The following is a 15,537-nucleotide window of genomic DNA, read 5'->3' as shown; positions in this document are numbered from 1 at the left end:
TCAATTACATGATCTATTGCTCATAGAAGCTCAGATACCAGGACTGCACTTAATCTTTTAGGCAAGACTAGTGTAGAATTAGGATCAGCACATGATGAATCACTGGACACAAGTGGGCTGCAAGCAGGCCAAGGATAAAGGATAATTCATTTACCAGCTCACTGGAGAAGGGGGTGGAAGGAAAATATCACTGTACAGGATTTGCAATAATGACCTAACTGGATTAGCATGCAAGAGAATGTTGAACGGAGATATGGACACAGGTTAGTTGTGAGCCTTCTAACACTGTTAAGGAGCATGAGCGAGGCTGGCACCAACTTAGCAGAGCAAGACAGGGATCTTGCCCTCTCTGCAGCCTCTGCCACGCTGTGGTGCTGCAGATCCAAAGGGCATTGTCACTGTTGCCCCCACATCTGTTGCAGCCTTATTGTGGACAGGTCACCAACTCCTCTGCTATCTCTGCAAGGGGACAGCAATACCCTCTGGTAAATGGGTCAAAACACTTCCAAAAACCTGCCAGAGTATTTTCAGATATTATCCGAAGATTTCAGTTACCTGCAATGAGGATGCTTGGTCTTTTAAATAGTGCTTCCACAGAGTTCAGCTTGCTGCTTCCTGCATCTTTTTCCCATTGCTAGGACCACCATTGTCCAAGTTTGGTATCCTCGCATCACAGCAGCTGGTTGGACTATTGCATTAGGATAGAATTGTACACAAGAGGATGGCTGTGTGCACCCATATTAATGAAGGATGTTGCATGGACCACACCAATAGTGAATGACCTGCATCGCTGCCTATTGCCCAAGGGAAGGTCAGTAGGCCTATGTAGCACTGCTGCTAATGATGCCACACAAACAAATCTCTCAGCTGTGGTCTATTGCAAGAGTGTACGTTCCACCATTTAAACAGTGAACCACAGATGTAAACTATAGTCTCCTATGGGAGGACATTGAATTATTTCAATATGAATTTATATTTACCTTTTATCCATGGTGATGCAATGTGGGGAATGTAATACCAAGTGAAAGACCAATGGTGCATGGACCCATGTTCCCTGGATACACACAGGTTTGCTCCAAACAGTCCAAGAAAACTAAAATATTTTGCTTTTAATGTAAGCTTTAGGCAAATACTGTAATTGCTAGAAGCCAATTAGCGTGCCAATTGTTCGCAGTAGGAATGCTAAGTGTCAAATAGTGCAAGCTGCTTATCTGGCACCCAGATTGAATTCCTCTCTGGAGCTGTTCAGTTACTGGGAAACGAGTACAGTAATCAGTCATTTCCCCTTTCTTATCAATTGACATTTCTCTCGTTGCATATTTTCTCAAGTTCAGTTTAAATATGGACAAGCATGTGTCACATTAGTTTGGTACTGCTGTGTGGTACAAATTGGGGTTCCATTTAAATATTGCCATTTGTGCTTGAATATAATTGCAGTTGTAAGAATAAGTTGCTTTGACCTGTGGTAATTCGTGTCCCAGGATGGATTTAGGATTTTTACAATTTGAGTTAGACTATTACCCAGTCACCATCTACCAGATTGTGAGTGTCCCACTTGCACTTATGTTCTATCACCTGTCCATCATAGGACATCTTTCTCTGACAGCAAGGTAAGAATGCCTAAAGTTTGTCAATAATGAGTAATACCAAGCCCTAACTCTTTTAATCATTAAAAGTTCTTAATTGCACCCCATACGTTCTACAACCTGATTGTTGTGAACATGTACATTATTAATTAACTGTTGGGTAACAGGATGGGTGAAATGTCTTTGGTAGGTTGAAATAAAGCAGCAATATCCAATTATATGCATTCCTAGATAAAAGGACTGGTTGGCAAATTGAATTAAAATATCATGGAATGGAATAAAAGGAAGATGAGTATCTTGTAACTTTATTTTGCAGGCAGATTGCTCCATTTGTAAATCACTAGTTTGAGTGTTTACCGATCCAAAAGAAAACTATGAAAATTGAGTTAAAGTTTCAGGTTGATGACCTTTCCTCTGAACCCTGATGAGAAGTTATTGACCTGAAATGTTAACACTCTTTCTCTGTCCACAGATGCTGCCTGACATCCTGCATATACCCCACATTTTCAGTCTTTTTATTTCAGATTTCTAATATTTGCAATACTTTTCTTTCGTACAAAAATGGAGTTGTGAAGACAAAAGAGAATAGTCGGTGGGGAAAAAAATCTAGCACAGTAGATCATTTCTTTCACTCTTTTGTTATTATGTAGAACATATCAGGAATTTAAGGAACAAACATAATAGTTTTAATTTGAGTGTAAATTATGTTCTTTACTTTTTTTTGTTGATCAAAATGGAAATTAGGGTTTCCTAAGTGGAACTCGCACTGTTGCAAGTAGCTGCCTCATTTAATATTAAGAAAAACCCAAATAAGTAAGTTCAGTCAGCTGTTTCATGACAGCTGAAATTATTGTAAAACTGTTCAATTGTTCAAAGTGCTTTAATTATATCACATAAAATACAATTTTTCTGTGTTATTCCTTACGGTAAGTCAAAGTTACAAACTCAATTTGGTTATGTAGTTAGCTCCACTGATACAATGACATGCTGGTGACTTTTCAAGATTAATTAACCAGAGGTTAAATGTTCATGAGCTTTATTCCAGTAATGGTTACATATTTGTTTTAAGTAGAGATTTTCTGTGTGAAAGCAAGCATACATCTATTTTAACTCTGGATGATCTATGAAAGAAATAATTTTTGTTATGTAGCACCCGCAGGATATTCTGAAGTGCTTCATAGGCATCAAAGGACGTCTTGAACTGTAGTCACAATGATAGGCAGCCAATTTGTGCACAGCAAAGACCCACACACAACAATAAGATAAATGATTTGATAATCTAGTGTTAGTGATACTGGTTAGGATTTCTCACCTGTCTGTGAGGGCAGACCTTAGTTTAATGTTCTCTCAGTAAAGTTTATTTATTAGCCACAAGTAGGCTTACATTCACACTGTAATAAAGATCCTGTGAAAATCCCCTAGTCGCCACACTCCTGTTCAGGTACACTGAGAGAGAATTTACCATGGCCAGTTAACCTAACCTGCACATCTTCGGACTGTGGGAGGAAACTGGAACACCTGGAGGAAACCCATGCAGACACAGTGAAAATGTGCAAACTCCACACAGACAATGACCCAAACTGGGAATTGAACCCTGGTCCCTGGTGCTGTGAAGCAGCACTGCTAACCACTGTGCCATTGTGCTGCCCCAACTCATTGATATGTTATCTGGTAATGTGTGTTTAATTCTTTGTGTGTTTTATTCTTTGGAGTGGAGTTGAACTGATATATTCCTTCATTAGAAGTAAGAGTTGCTACCGCTGAGCACTGTGTTCATGTATGTCAATGAACATGAGTTGCCATGAGAGCATACATATTATAAACAAATATACATACATGTATATATGAGCTTGTAACTATGTCTATATGTGTGACTACATAAAGTCTGTGTGTGTATGTTTGTGTATTTCAGTATGATTGAGTGTATGCTTTGATATATCAATGTGGGTATGTGTGGGTTTGGTTATGTGTTGGCACACATGTGCATCTCTGTGTTTGTATTTGTTTTAGAAAAATCAATTAATAAAAAAGTGCTGATGTGCACACTTAAGTAGAAGTTGATATGGGTCAAATTTAAAGAACAGAATTTGTCATATTTCTCCAGATACACATTCCTATTGTTCGGAGGACTCCTCATTGCGATTGTTTCCATGGGACCTTATGCTGTTCTGGTTCTCATACCTTCTGTTCTCTCAATGGTATTCATATTCTCTCTGGAGCCCAGAATTGTTCACAAATGTACCTTCCTCGCTCAGATGGTATGGCAGACAATGTGCCATCTCTGGCTACACTACAAAGACTATTATTTACAAGAAACAGCAGACATTAAGTAAGTATGTAATTTATAAGCACTTATTACAAATACCACTTGGTGATTAATTGGTCCATTACTCAGGCAAATATTGCTCTCAGATGGTGTTATAATTATGTTCCATCTTGCCTGGTCCTATTACTTTTCCTTTGTAGCTGTTTTGCTGGTTTGTCTGGCCTCTTTATTTTATTATTTTGCTTGAAAATAATGCTTCATGTTCATGATCTCATTTATGCACATGAGTATTGGAAGAGCTAACCAACACTAATATCCAGACATCTGTTCAATAGACTCCAGCGTAGCTATTAGGACTAACAAGCATTTGTGGACACAGATTTCACAGACCCACTGTCCAAATGAAGATCTATTTAATTGTAGGTCGATCAGCGCAAGATCCCTGGCAATCATGAAAGACTGGAGATTAGACAGGGGATTGGCACCCAGGCTAAATTTTGCCTGAGGGGCTGGTGGAAGCAGTCCTGCATCCCCTGATCCATAAGCAGTGTTCTAAAAACCACTAATCAATTCTATAGCCAATTATTCCATCTCCAATTAACTGTCAGAAGACTGGAAGCAAGATAACAAGTGTAAAAATCAGCAGCAGCAGGTTGAGCCATGTGCCCAGTCTCACTCAAGACCAATATTTTGCAAAAGCACAGACCTGTGAAAGAAAACTATTTTAAGATTAAACTTATTTATTATTGTCACAAGTAGGCTTATATTAATACTGCAGTGAAGTTACTATGAAAATCCCCTAGTTGCCACACTCTGGCTCCTGTTCAGGTACACTGAGGGAGAATTTAACCTGACTAATGCATCTAACTAGCGCATCTTTCAGACTGTGGGAGGAAACCAGAGTACCCGGAGAAAACCCATGCAGCCATGGGGAGCACATGCAAACTCAGCACAGACAGCGACCAAACCAAGAATCAAGCCCGAGTTCCTGGCACCATGAGGCAGCAGTGGTAACCACTGTGCTAATGTGCCGCGAAGGAGGAAAGCATTCAAAACATAAACATGCTAATTTGATTGTTTCAGTTAAGCTCATTGTTAATTTATTTTCATTCAACAAGTCCCAGTAACTGTTTGAGGTGTTACTCGGTTTACTGGAACTGTTCAAATAAGCTTAGAAACACTGATTAACACTGATCGATCCTTTCATCATACAAGAACAATTGTATGTAACGGCTAACCATAAATTAATAGCTTAGCATAAAGATTGCAAATATTTATTTTCTTCATTTCTTTCAGGAAGCTGGTTAGTATAATCTTTACTAACGTGTGTGTGTCCTACTTTCTGCAGGCTTGCTTTCGTTAATTTTTCATTAAATTAAAATGAGGCTTCTTCTCCTCCACACTGCAAGTAACTTATGGGGAACGATAGAAGAGCATGTGTCCCAATAACAACAAAAAAAATCAGAACCTGCAGACGCAGCAACACTGGAAATACCTTCCAGCACCAATGGGAAAGAAAGAGAAAATAAAACTATTAGTGAAAGTAAAAAGCCAAAATAAGTAGTGGTCCAAAATTAATACAATCAAAGTACATGACAATTAAAACACACAAGTGCTGAGTACAGAAGGCCTGTATTAATGTGAATGAATGATGAGATTCACTCCTTGGTGCAAATTAATAAGGGCTCTGGATAAAATTTCAGCAAGTTAGCATTACTGCCTCCCAGTGCCAGGGACTCGGGTTCAATTCCAGCCTTGGATAACTGTCTGTGTGGAGATTGCACATTCTCCCCATGTCTATGTAGGTTTCAAAGAACAAAGAAGAACACAGCACAGGAAACAGGCCCTTCGGCCCAACAAGCCCGCGCTGCCATTTTAACATTGTGAGTGCCCTTTTTGACCTATGAGCTTTGTCTACGCCTATTGGACTCCACAATAAAGGTGTGCAAATTTAGAGAATTATAACTAGATTGAGGGACAATTTGTTAACACCAATCAGCCTAAGAACACGTTTTTGGGGTGTGGGAGGAAACCGGAGCATCGGGAGAAAACCCACGCAGGCACGGGGAGAATGTGTAAACTCCCACATACACTGGCCCAAATACATGTATCTGCACAACAATCAGTGATAGTCACTCAGCTGTCATATTGCCCATCAGCTGGTCCAGTTTAAGCATACACTAATGACGTGAAGTACGAGACAACTCTCGAAGCAACATCCAAGAGCAGCCCTCGCACGACCCACCGTGTGTATGCCCCTTGTTTGACAACAAGGTGGACCGATTCACCTGTGGATGTAAAAAAAAGACATCAACCAACATACACAACTTATACAGACATTCACGGAATCCCCAGAAACTCAAACATAAGACAGGTGAGCCATAAAATATGGTGGACAGTCCATATGAATCTTTTGATTCCCAGGAACGTCCTGAGGCTCTTGATCCTTATTTAGAACAATCTTTTGTATCCCTCCATCTCTAGTCCGCTCATGTGCCTATCTAGGTAAGCCTTAAACAACTCGAGCGTGCTTTCCTCCACCACCCTACTTGGCAGTGCCCCCACAACCCTCTGTGTGAAAAACCTCCCTCTAACATCTGAATTATACCTCACCCCTCTCACTCGAAGCCCGTGGCCCCTCGCAATTTTTTGATTTCCTCCTGGTGCGCCAGTTTTCTCCCATGCTCCAAAGATGTACAGGTTAGGTGGATTGGTCATGGGAAAGGGTGCAGGTAAGGTGCTTTTTTGTAAAATTGGGTGCAAAATTGGTGAGCCAAATGACCTCCTTCTGCACTGTAGGGATTCTTTGGTTTCTAATTTAGAGGTCTGGAATTAGAGATTGGTATTTCTATTCTGCTACCAATCAGCCAATGGGAGGAGAATTATGTATATATTGGGCAGTTGCAGTAACTATGGTTTTTCCTTCACTCACTCATGTGCTGTGGCTCCCCCATTAGCCTCTACAGAAGGTCAGTCAGTCCCCAATTTTTCTTACACTGCCGTGTAATTCTGAACTGCCTAATAGGTGACCATAGAACGTAGAGCAGTACAGCACAGTACAGGCCCTTCAGCTTTCGATGTTGTGCCGAGCTATGTCCAAATCCAAGATCAAGCTATCCCACTCCCTATCATTCTGGTGTGCTCCATGTGCCTATCCAATAACTGCTTGAAAGTTCCTAAAGTGTCCAACTCCACTAACACAGCAGACAGTGCATTCCACACCCCAACCACTCTCCGAGTAGAGAATCTACCTCAGACATCCCTCCTATATCTCCCACCATGAACCTTAAAGTAATGTAACCTTAATGTAACAGCTACATCCACCCAAGGAAATAGTCTCTGCATGTCCACTCTATCAATCCCCCTCATCATCTTATAAACCTCTATCAAGTCGCCTCTCATCCTCCTCCGCTCTAAAGAGAAAAGCCCCAGCTCCCTCAGCCTTCCCTCATAAGACTTACCCTCCAAACCAGGCAGCATCCTGGTAAGTCTCCTCTGCACTCTCTCAAATGCTTCCACATCCTTCTTATAGTGAGGTGACCAGAACTGCATACAATATTCCAAATGTGGTCTCACCAAGGTCCTGTATAATTGCAGTATAACCGCACGGCTCTTAAACTCAAACCCCCCGTTAATAAATGCTAACACACTATAAGCCTTCTTCACGGTTCTGTCCATTTGTGGCAACCTTCAGAGTTCTGTGGATATGAACCCGAAGATCTCTCTGTTCTTCCACATTCTTCAGAGCCCTTCCATTGACCCTGTAATCCGTGTTCAAGTTTGTCCTACCAGAATGAATCACTTCTCAGTATTGACCAGTTACTGGGAGATTAAGATTAAGAAAATCTCTCATCTGCTGATGTTGTGCAGTGCAGTCAATTGCTGCACGAGGAGGGATCCCCTATACCAGCAACTCAATTCTTCAACATTTGCCCTGAATTTCTCGGTGTATAGCAATGTTTCAAGAGAGCTGGTGTTACCTTGTCTTTGATAAACTGCTGCCACAACACAGTTATCTGTTCCACTTGGATCCTCTGCTTTGGCTGAATAAATCTTATCTACATGTGTCTATCTTGGAACCTGCTGACTTAAATCTCATCTTCCTAAACCTCAGGCAAATTTGCACACATATCTCTGCCTGTAATTGGCTGCAAAAGTCATACAATCTACAACCACTTCCTGTTTTCTGTCTCCAATATTGTGCTTGTAAGAGATGCCATTTTACCTCTATTAAGTAAAGATTATTGAAACAGATTCTGAGAGTGTCTGCCAAGAGTTGTTCCAAACTCTTATACTCTTGTATAATTTAAATTCAAAGAAAATTGACCAATAGGACATGCTTCAGAAGATTTATTTCCAGTGGCAATTATTTCTAACAGTGATTTAAGGGTTCTGGAAAATCTCAAGTTAATGAAGCATAAATACATAGGCATGCCAAGCTACACTTCTTTTCCCTTAACATCTCGGTCTTTCTGTCTATCAAAATATCTTACTCAAGACAAGGCATATATTTATATCCCACTAATGAGCTGTTGCTGGGCACAATATGGAGCTGGCCTGTTTATCACTTGTAAGGAATGTTCTATTTAAGTAAACCTTTTTGATTTCAATTATCTCCCATTTCCCATCATTTATTCATATTGTGTAACCTTTAAGTGGAAACACCAGTTTGAGATTATTTTCATATTTTGTTTATGCTCTGTCAAAGTTTAAAGACATCATTGGCAATAACATTGTCACTGGGAAAGCCAGTGTGGTGAAATTACTCCCACAATGCACTTAGATATAAAGTTCCAGGATTTTAACCCTGTGGTGACAAAGGAACTGGGATATATTTCCAAGTAGCATCTCCACATCATATATTTCCAAGTCAGGACTGTGTGTGACTTAGAAACCATAGAAACCCTACAGTGCAGAAAGAGGACTTTGGCCCATCAAGTCTGCACCAACCACAATCCCACCCAGGCCCTGCCCCCACATCCCTACATATTTACCTGCTAATCCCTCTAATGTACACATCTCAGGACACTAAGGGGCAACATTAGCATGGCCAATCAACCTAACCTGCACATCTTTGGATTGTGGGAGGAAACCAGAGCACCTGGAGGAAACCCACACAGACATGAGAAGAATGTGCAAACTCCACACAGACAGTGGCGCACGGCTGGAATTGAACCCAGGTCCCTGGTGCTGTGACGCAGCAGTGCTAACCACTGTGCCACTGTTCTGCTCAATGTCTGATCTCTGCCCCCCATCAAATGTCTGAACCCTTCCCCTCCTCGAATGTTTGACCCCACCTCCCCTACCGAATGTCTGAGCTCTCTCTCCCCCCAAATGTCTGACCCCTCCCCACAAAATGTCTGACAATTTCTCCCCCACACCCCCAATGGAACAACCTCTCTCTCCCCTTAAACATCTGGCCTCTCCCGCAACAAATTACTGACAATCTTTCCCCCCACGCCCCCAATTGTCCAACCTCTCTCTCCTCCCCTAAACGTCTGACCTCTCCACCATCGAATGTTTGATGTTTCCCCCTGAATATCTGACCACTTCCCCACCCCCTGAACGTCTGGTCCTCCCCCGCACCTCCACCATCCCACATCCTATCAACTTACCATAGACACTTAATCTTCTAGGCCAGTAATTTTGAATGGGATCTTTGAACTCACCTTCTTTACGGCAGCTAGTATTGTAAAAGGGGCCATGTCCTCCATTACTCTGCTTCTTTTACACTTTGACACTGGAGCCTGTGTTGCTGAATCACAACTGGACTGAATCAGGAAGATCAGGCAAGACAGGCGCTTAAGAATTTTAGTGCAGATATACTGATTGCAACTCTGAGAAAGTTATGGCCCAATATCTTTGTAAATACCTATCCAGAAGACAGCTGATCTGGCTCAAGAGGTATCACTCCACATCAAGTGTGGCTGACCAAGAGGCTCTCTCACTTTTACCACCAGCACGTTTGGAAGGATTTGTAAGTTTACAGATTTGATCTATTTGACTGTGTAATAAATGTGCCTTCCTTGGTCATCAAGTCCTGAGGCAGGATTTGAATCTGGAGGTTCTGGCTCACTAAACACTACTTAATACTTCACCAAAACTCCTAGTTGTGCAAGAGTGGGACCATTTTACTGCCTTTACAAGTTAATTGTGGGGATGTGAGGGTGCCAGACTGAAGACTCACCTAGGGCAGAAAATGGTCTTATGCAAGGACCCTTGCTGTTTGTCATTTTCATAACTGATCTGGATGAGGAAGTGGAGGGATGGGTTAGTATGTTTGCAGACGATACGAAGGTTGGTGGTGTTGTGGATGGTCTGGAGGGATGTCAGAAGTTGCAGCGGGACATAGATAGGATGCAAGACTGGGTGGAGAAGTGACAGATGGACTTCAACACGGATAAATGTGGAGTGGTCCATTTTGGCAGGACCAATGGGATGAAGGAGTACAATATCAAGGGCAGGAGTCTTAGCTGGGTTGAAGAGCAGAAGGATCTTGGGATCCGGGTCCGTAGGACTCTTAAATCGGCCTCGCAGGTGGAGGATGTGGTCAAGAAGGCGTATGTTGTACTGGCCTTCATTAATCAAGGGATTGAGTTTAGGAGTCGGGAGGTAATGCTGCAACTTTATAAGACCCTTGTCAGACCCCACTTGGAGTACTGTGCGCAGTTCTGGTTGCCTCACTATAGGAAGGATGTGGAAGCTATTGAAAGGGTGCAGACGAGATTTACAAGGATGTTGCCTGGATTGGGAGGCATGCCTTATGAAGATAGGTTGAGGGAGCTGGGACTCTTCTCCCTGGAGAGACTAAGGTTGAGAGGCGACCTGATAGAAGTTTATAAAATGTTGAGAGGAATAGATAGGGTGGATTCTCAGAGGCTATTTCCCGGGGCTGAAATGGTCGCTACGAGAGGACACAGGTTTAAGGTGCAGGGAAGCAAGTACAGAGGAGATGTTAGGGGAAAGTTTTTCACTTAGAGGGTGGTGAGTGAATGGAATCGGCTGCCGTCGGTGGTGGTGGAGGCGAACTCGCTGGGGTCTTTTAAAAGACTTCTGAATGAGTATATGGGATCTAGTGGGATTGGGGGTTATAGATAGGTCTATGGCTTAGTAGGTATAGAAGTGATCGGCGCAACTAGTGGGCCGAAGGGCCTGTTTGTGCTGTAGTGTTCTATGTTCTATGTTCTAAGCCTGCGCCTTAATGTCACAGTAAGATAAATATCATTACCTTCTATCAGGACAATCCAACTTGTGGAGTGCAAGGGATGTAGACAAAAGTTGTAGGAAGAAGAAGGATTGGAATGAGGCACTCACTGAGTGTTAAAATGGGCAGCGCATTTCACAGTTGATGTTTCAAGTTCAGATGACCCTTTGTCAAACCTTTGTCAGAGCTTTGACAAAGAGTCACCTAGACTTGAAACATCAGCTTTTTTCTCTCCTTACAGGTGCTGCCAGACCTGCTGAGATTTTCCAGCATTTTCTCTTTTGCTTTTTAATGTTGTGTGATCTGAAATGCAATAATGACTGCCTGAAAGTGTCATGGAGTTAGATGCTTTAGTAAATTCAGAAGATTGAACTGAAAGGATAGAGACCTGAATGGAAAGCATTAGCAGGGCTATAGAAAAAGAACAGGGGATTGGCATTAATTGGATAATTCACAAAAAGCTGGCACAGATAAAGTGGATCAAATGGCTTCTTCAGGCACTGTGTCTTTCTTTGGCTCTATGGTAAATACAAACTAGTCTTTGCACTAACAGAAGGTTGATACTTGGAATAGGCTCAAAGTGGACAAGAGACAGTTGGAGGCAAAAAGAGTTCAGCAGTGCAATTGGAAGACTATGTATTTCAATGAAAAGATGAGGTGGGTTGATGGTCACCTTCATCCCTTGTGAAAGGGAATATTCAAAGAACATAGAATCCCAACAGTGCAGAAGCAGGCCATTTGGCCCATCAAGTCTGCACTGACTCATCTTATCCAGAGCCTATCCCCGTAACCCCACGTATTTATCCTGCTAATCCCCCTAACCTATACATCCTGGGACACTAAGGGTTATTTAGCAAGGTCAATCCACCTAACCCACACATTTTTAGACTATGACAGGAAACTGGAGCACCCAGAGGAACCCACACAGACACCAGGAAAACATGCAAACTCCACACAGATAGTTACCCAAGGCTGGAATTGAACCCAGGTCCTTGGCAGCAATGCTAACCACTGTGCCATTGTGCCAATCTTCATTGTTTTGAGGATTGTGTTCCTGTAAAGTTACAATTAATGGACAAAGAAGTCAACTGTAATGAGAAAGTACCTTAAAATTACACATTCTACCTGTTGCTTTCTTCCAATCTTCAGAATATTTTGATAAGTATCACTCCAGCAATAATTTAATTTATCATTGTAAAAAATAAGTTAATACATCACTATTCAGAGGTCTATGCCTGGTTTCACATCTAGGTTCACAATAGCGCTGTCATCCCTGATGTTGTTAACACAAAGAATAACATCAATGACATTGGACGTTCACGAAGGTGAAATCAGGATTCCAGCTCGAATTATGCAGCAGAAAGGTCTTGGCTCTAAAATTCTCTACTGTTCACTACCATACTTCAGCTACATGCTCTATTTCCCTGCACTACTTGGAGGACCTCTGTGTTCTTTTCAAATGTTCAGAATTCACATGGAAAATCTTGAAAAGACTGGTAAGAAAAACATGGCCAAACCCTTGTGGTCATTTTTTAAAAAGTGTGTCTTATTTTTCATGTTGAATACGCTGAGGATGTCTGTAAGAAACTGCATCGGTGTTATGGAGCAAAGTGACCAAGGACCCCTTCAATGGGATGTTTCTAAGGATATTTTACTGATTTGGATTACTGCTTTGATGTTCAGACTAGCATATTACTCTCAATGGTTTCTTAGTGAATCTCTTAACAATTTAGTTGGTCTCGGATTGGACAAGGACAGAACTGGAAAAGCTAATTTCTCTGATGTTGACATCTGGGCACTCGAGACAAGCAATAAGATATCTGAAGTTGCTCGAACTTGGAACAAAACGACAGCTTGCTGGCTAAGGAGGATGGTGTATGATCGCTGCAAATTTCAGCCTCTGATGTCAACATTTGTCTTTTCAGCTTGGTGGCATGGCCTTCACCCTGGCCAAATCTTTGGATTTATTTTGTGGGCTGTTACTGTAAAAGCAGACTATCATGTTCACCAATATATGGACTCACTTACTGCAGGATCAAGGTTCCTGAGAGTATTCTATAAAGTCTTGACATGGATGCAAACTCAACTGGTAACTGCATACATTTTAGTAGCTGTGGAATTACGGAGCTTTTCTTGCGCATTGGTGCTATGCAAGTCTGTTTGCACTGTCTGCCCGTTGTTGTATGTACTGGTACTAATAGGTACGCCAAACAAGCCAAGCAAAAATTAAAATGCATTTTCATTTTACCATGTGCTCTATATTCTTCTCATTTAAATAAGGTAGCATCACTTTCAGCTTACAAATCAACGGTGTTTTATCATAATAGCTATGGACGGTATCAGGTAGCTTCAGTGGATTGGAGATACTAATTTGCTGGAACTAGTAGATCACTTCAGCAAATGGGCAACCAAGATGTGCCTTTTGTTGTAGGGGGAGGGTTTGCACTGCTACCATAAATAATACTGGGCCTCCTGTCCCAGTCAACTTGGGACTTGTACATGCACATTCATGCTTGGATGCTTTGCTCCCACAAATTTTGACAGTCCAGACCATCATCAATTCATGTCAATTCATCCAGCCAGCCATCTTTATTCAGTCTTAATCCCCAAACCCCATATCTTTTTCTCAGGCTTTGTGAAATACATGTTCACATTCAGCAATGATTAATACTTCCATTAACCATTTAAAATGGACAATATTTTTTTGAAAACATTGTGGCAACTACCTCACTTACAAATCTTATCCACCCGGTTGGGATGAAGACTACTGTACAAATAAAAAAAACAATATCAATATGAAATGAAAGAACATTTGGATGGTGCCACAGTAATTACAATGAAATGCCTGTTATAACAGACTATTCAATGCAGTCGGTTCTTTCACTGTAGATTGATCTTCCTGGATAATTACAATTTTAGAATGTTGTATCCTGACTATCACATCTATCTACTCATCTGTAAAAACATCATGTGGCCACATACATTTTGTCCAATCATATTTCAGCCATTATACTTCTCCATATGTAAGCTTTGCACTATACTCATGTATGATTGGCTAGAATAGATAGGTTAGGAGAGTGAGCCAAAATGAGGCAGGTGGAGTTTAACGTGGATATATTAGGTTATGCATTTTGGTTGGAAAGATGGAAAGGTGACTTATTATCTAAATGGGGAGAGACTTCAGGCTGCTGCAGTACAGAGGGACCTGGGTGTTCTCATTTATGCATCACAGAAAACTACCATGCGGGTTCAGCATATAATAAAGAAAGCAAATGGAATGTTGGCATTTATAAGCTAAAGAAATAGGATATAAAGGTAGGAAGTATTGTTGCAACTAATCAAGGTATTGGTGAGGCCGCACCTGGAGTATTGTGCACAGTTTTGGCCCCCTTATTTGAGAAAAGATGTAATGCTATTTGAGGCAGTTGAGAGGGAGTTCACTAGATTGATTCCAGAGATGAGGGATTTGTTGTATGAAGAGAGATTGAACAGTTTAGGCATTAAAATCTCTGAAATTCAAAAGAATAAGGGGAGATCAAATTGAGGGATAAAAGATTAGTCCAAAAATGTGCAGGTTAGGTTGATTGGCCATGCTAAAATTGCCCTTAGTATCCTGAGATGCTAGGTTAGAGGGATTAGTGGGTAAATATGTAGAGATATGTGGGTAGGGCCTGAGGGAATTGTGGTCGGTGCAGACTCGATGGGCCAAATGGCCTCTTTCTGTACTGTAGAGATTCTATGATTTCTTTAATGATTTCTATAATAAAAGGTATGGATAAATTAGACGTGGAGTGGATGTTTCATCTTGTGGGACATTCTAGGACAAGAGGTCTTAGGATAAGGGGTAGCAAATTTAAAACAAAGTTGAGAAGAAACTACTTCTCACAAAGGGTTGTGAATCTGTGGAATTCACTACCCCAAAGTGGATGCTGGAACAGTGAGTAAAATTAAGAAGGAGTGAGGCAGATTTTTAATTGGTAAAGGATTGAAGGATTATGGGGAGAAGGCAGGAAAATGGAGATGAAGAGTGCATCAGCCATGCTCGAATGGAAGTTGGCAAACTCAATGGGCCAAATAGCCTAATTCTACTCCTATATCTTAACATAGAACATAGAACACTACAGCACAAACAGGCCCTTCAGCCCACAAGTTGCGCTGATCACATCCATACCTACCAGGCCATAGAATTATCTGTAACTCCCAATCCCATTAAATCCCATGTACTCATCCAGAAGTCTTTTAAAAGACCCCAGCGAGTTCGCCTCTACCACCACCGACGGCAGCCGATTCCACTCACTCACCACCCTCTGAGTGAAAAACTTACCCCTGACATCTCCTCTGTACTTGCTTCCCAGCACCTTAAACCTGTGTCCTCTCGTAGCAACCATTTCAGCCCTGGGAAATAGCCTCTGAGAATCCACCCTATCTATTCCTCTCAACATTTTATAAACTTCTATCAGGTCACCTCTCAACCTTCGTCT

The 15,537-nt window shown here is 41.5% G+C and overlaps 1 protein-coding gene across 1 annotated transcript; it reads left to right on the top strand.

Moving 5' to 3' along the window:
- Nucleotides 1-228: 228 nt before the first annotated feature.
- Nucleotides 229-13,286, top strand: mboat4 (membrane bound O-acyltransferase domain containing 4). Its single transcript, XM_080189583.1, has 3 exons — nt 229-263; nt 3,691-3,915; nt 12,308-13,286. The coding sequence occupies exons 1-3, from the start codon at nt 229-231 to the stop codon at nt 13,284-13,286; spliced, it is 1,239 nt and encodes a 412-aa protein (XP_080045709.1).
- The last annotated feature ends 2,251 nt before the right edge of the window (nt 13,287-15,537 follow it).

This window comes from Carcharhinus amblyrhynchos, chromosome 5 (genome assembly GCF_965287045.1).
Source record: "Carcharhinus amblyrhynchos chromosome 5, sCarAmb.v2.hapA, whole genome shotgun sequence".
Lineage (NCBI taxonomy): Eukaryota > Metazoa > Chordata > Chondrichthyes > Carcharhiniformes > Carcharhinidae > Carcharhinus > Carcharhinus amblyrhynchos.
The sequence above is the reverse complement of the archived record's forward strand: the minus strand, read 5'-3'. Positions and strand labels throughout refer to the sequence as shown.

Excerpts from the sequence above, each read along its gene's own strand:
- mboat4 (XM_080189583.1), top strand. The coding sequence starts at position 229 with ATGCAAGAGAATGTTGAACGGAGATATGGACACAG. Across the intron at positions 264-3,690 it reads GAACGGAGATATGGACACAG|ATACACATTCCTATTGTTCG; the intron begins GTTAGTTGTGAG and ends ATATTTCTCCAG. Across the intron at positions 3,916-12,307 it reads CAAGAAACAGCAGACATTAA|GTTCACAATAGCGCTGTCAT; the intron begins GTAAGTATGTAA and ends TTTCACATCTAG.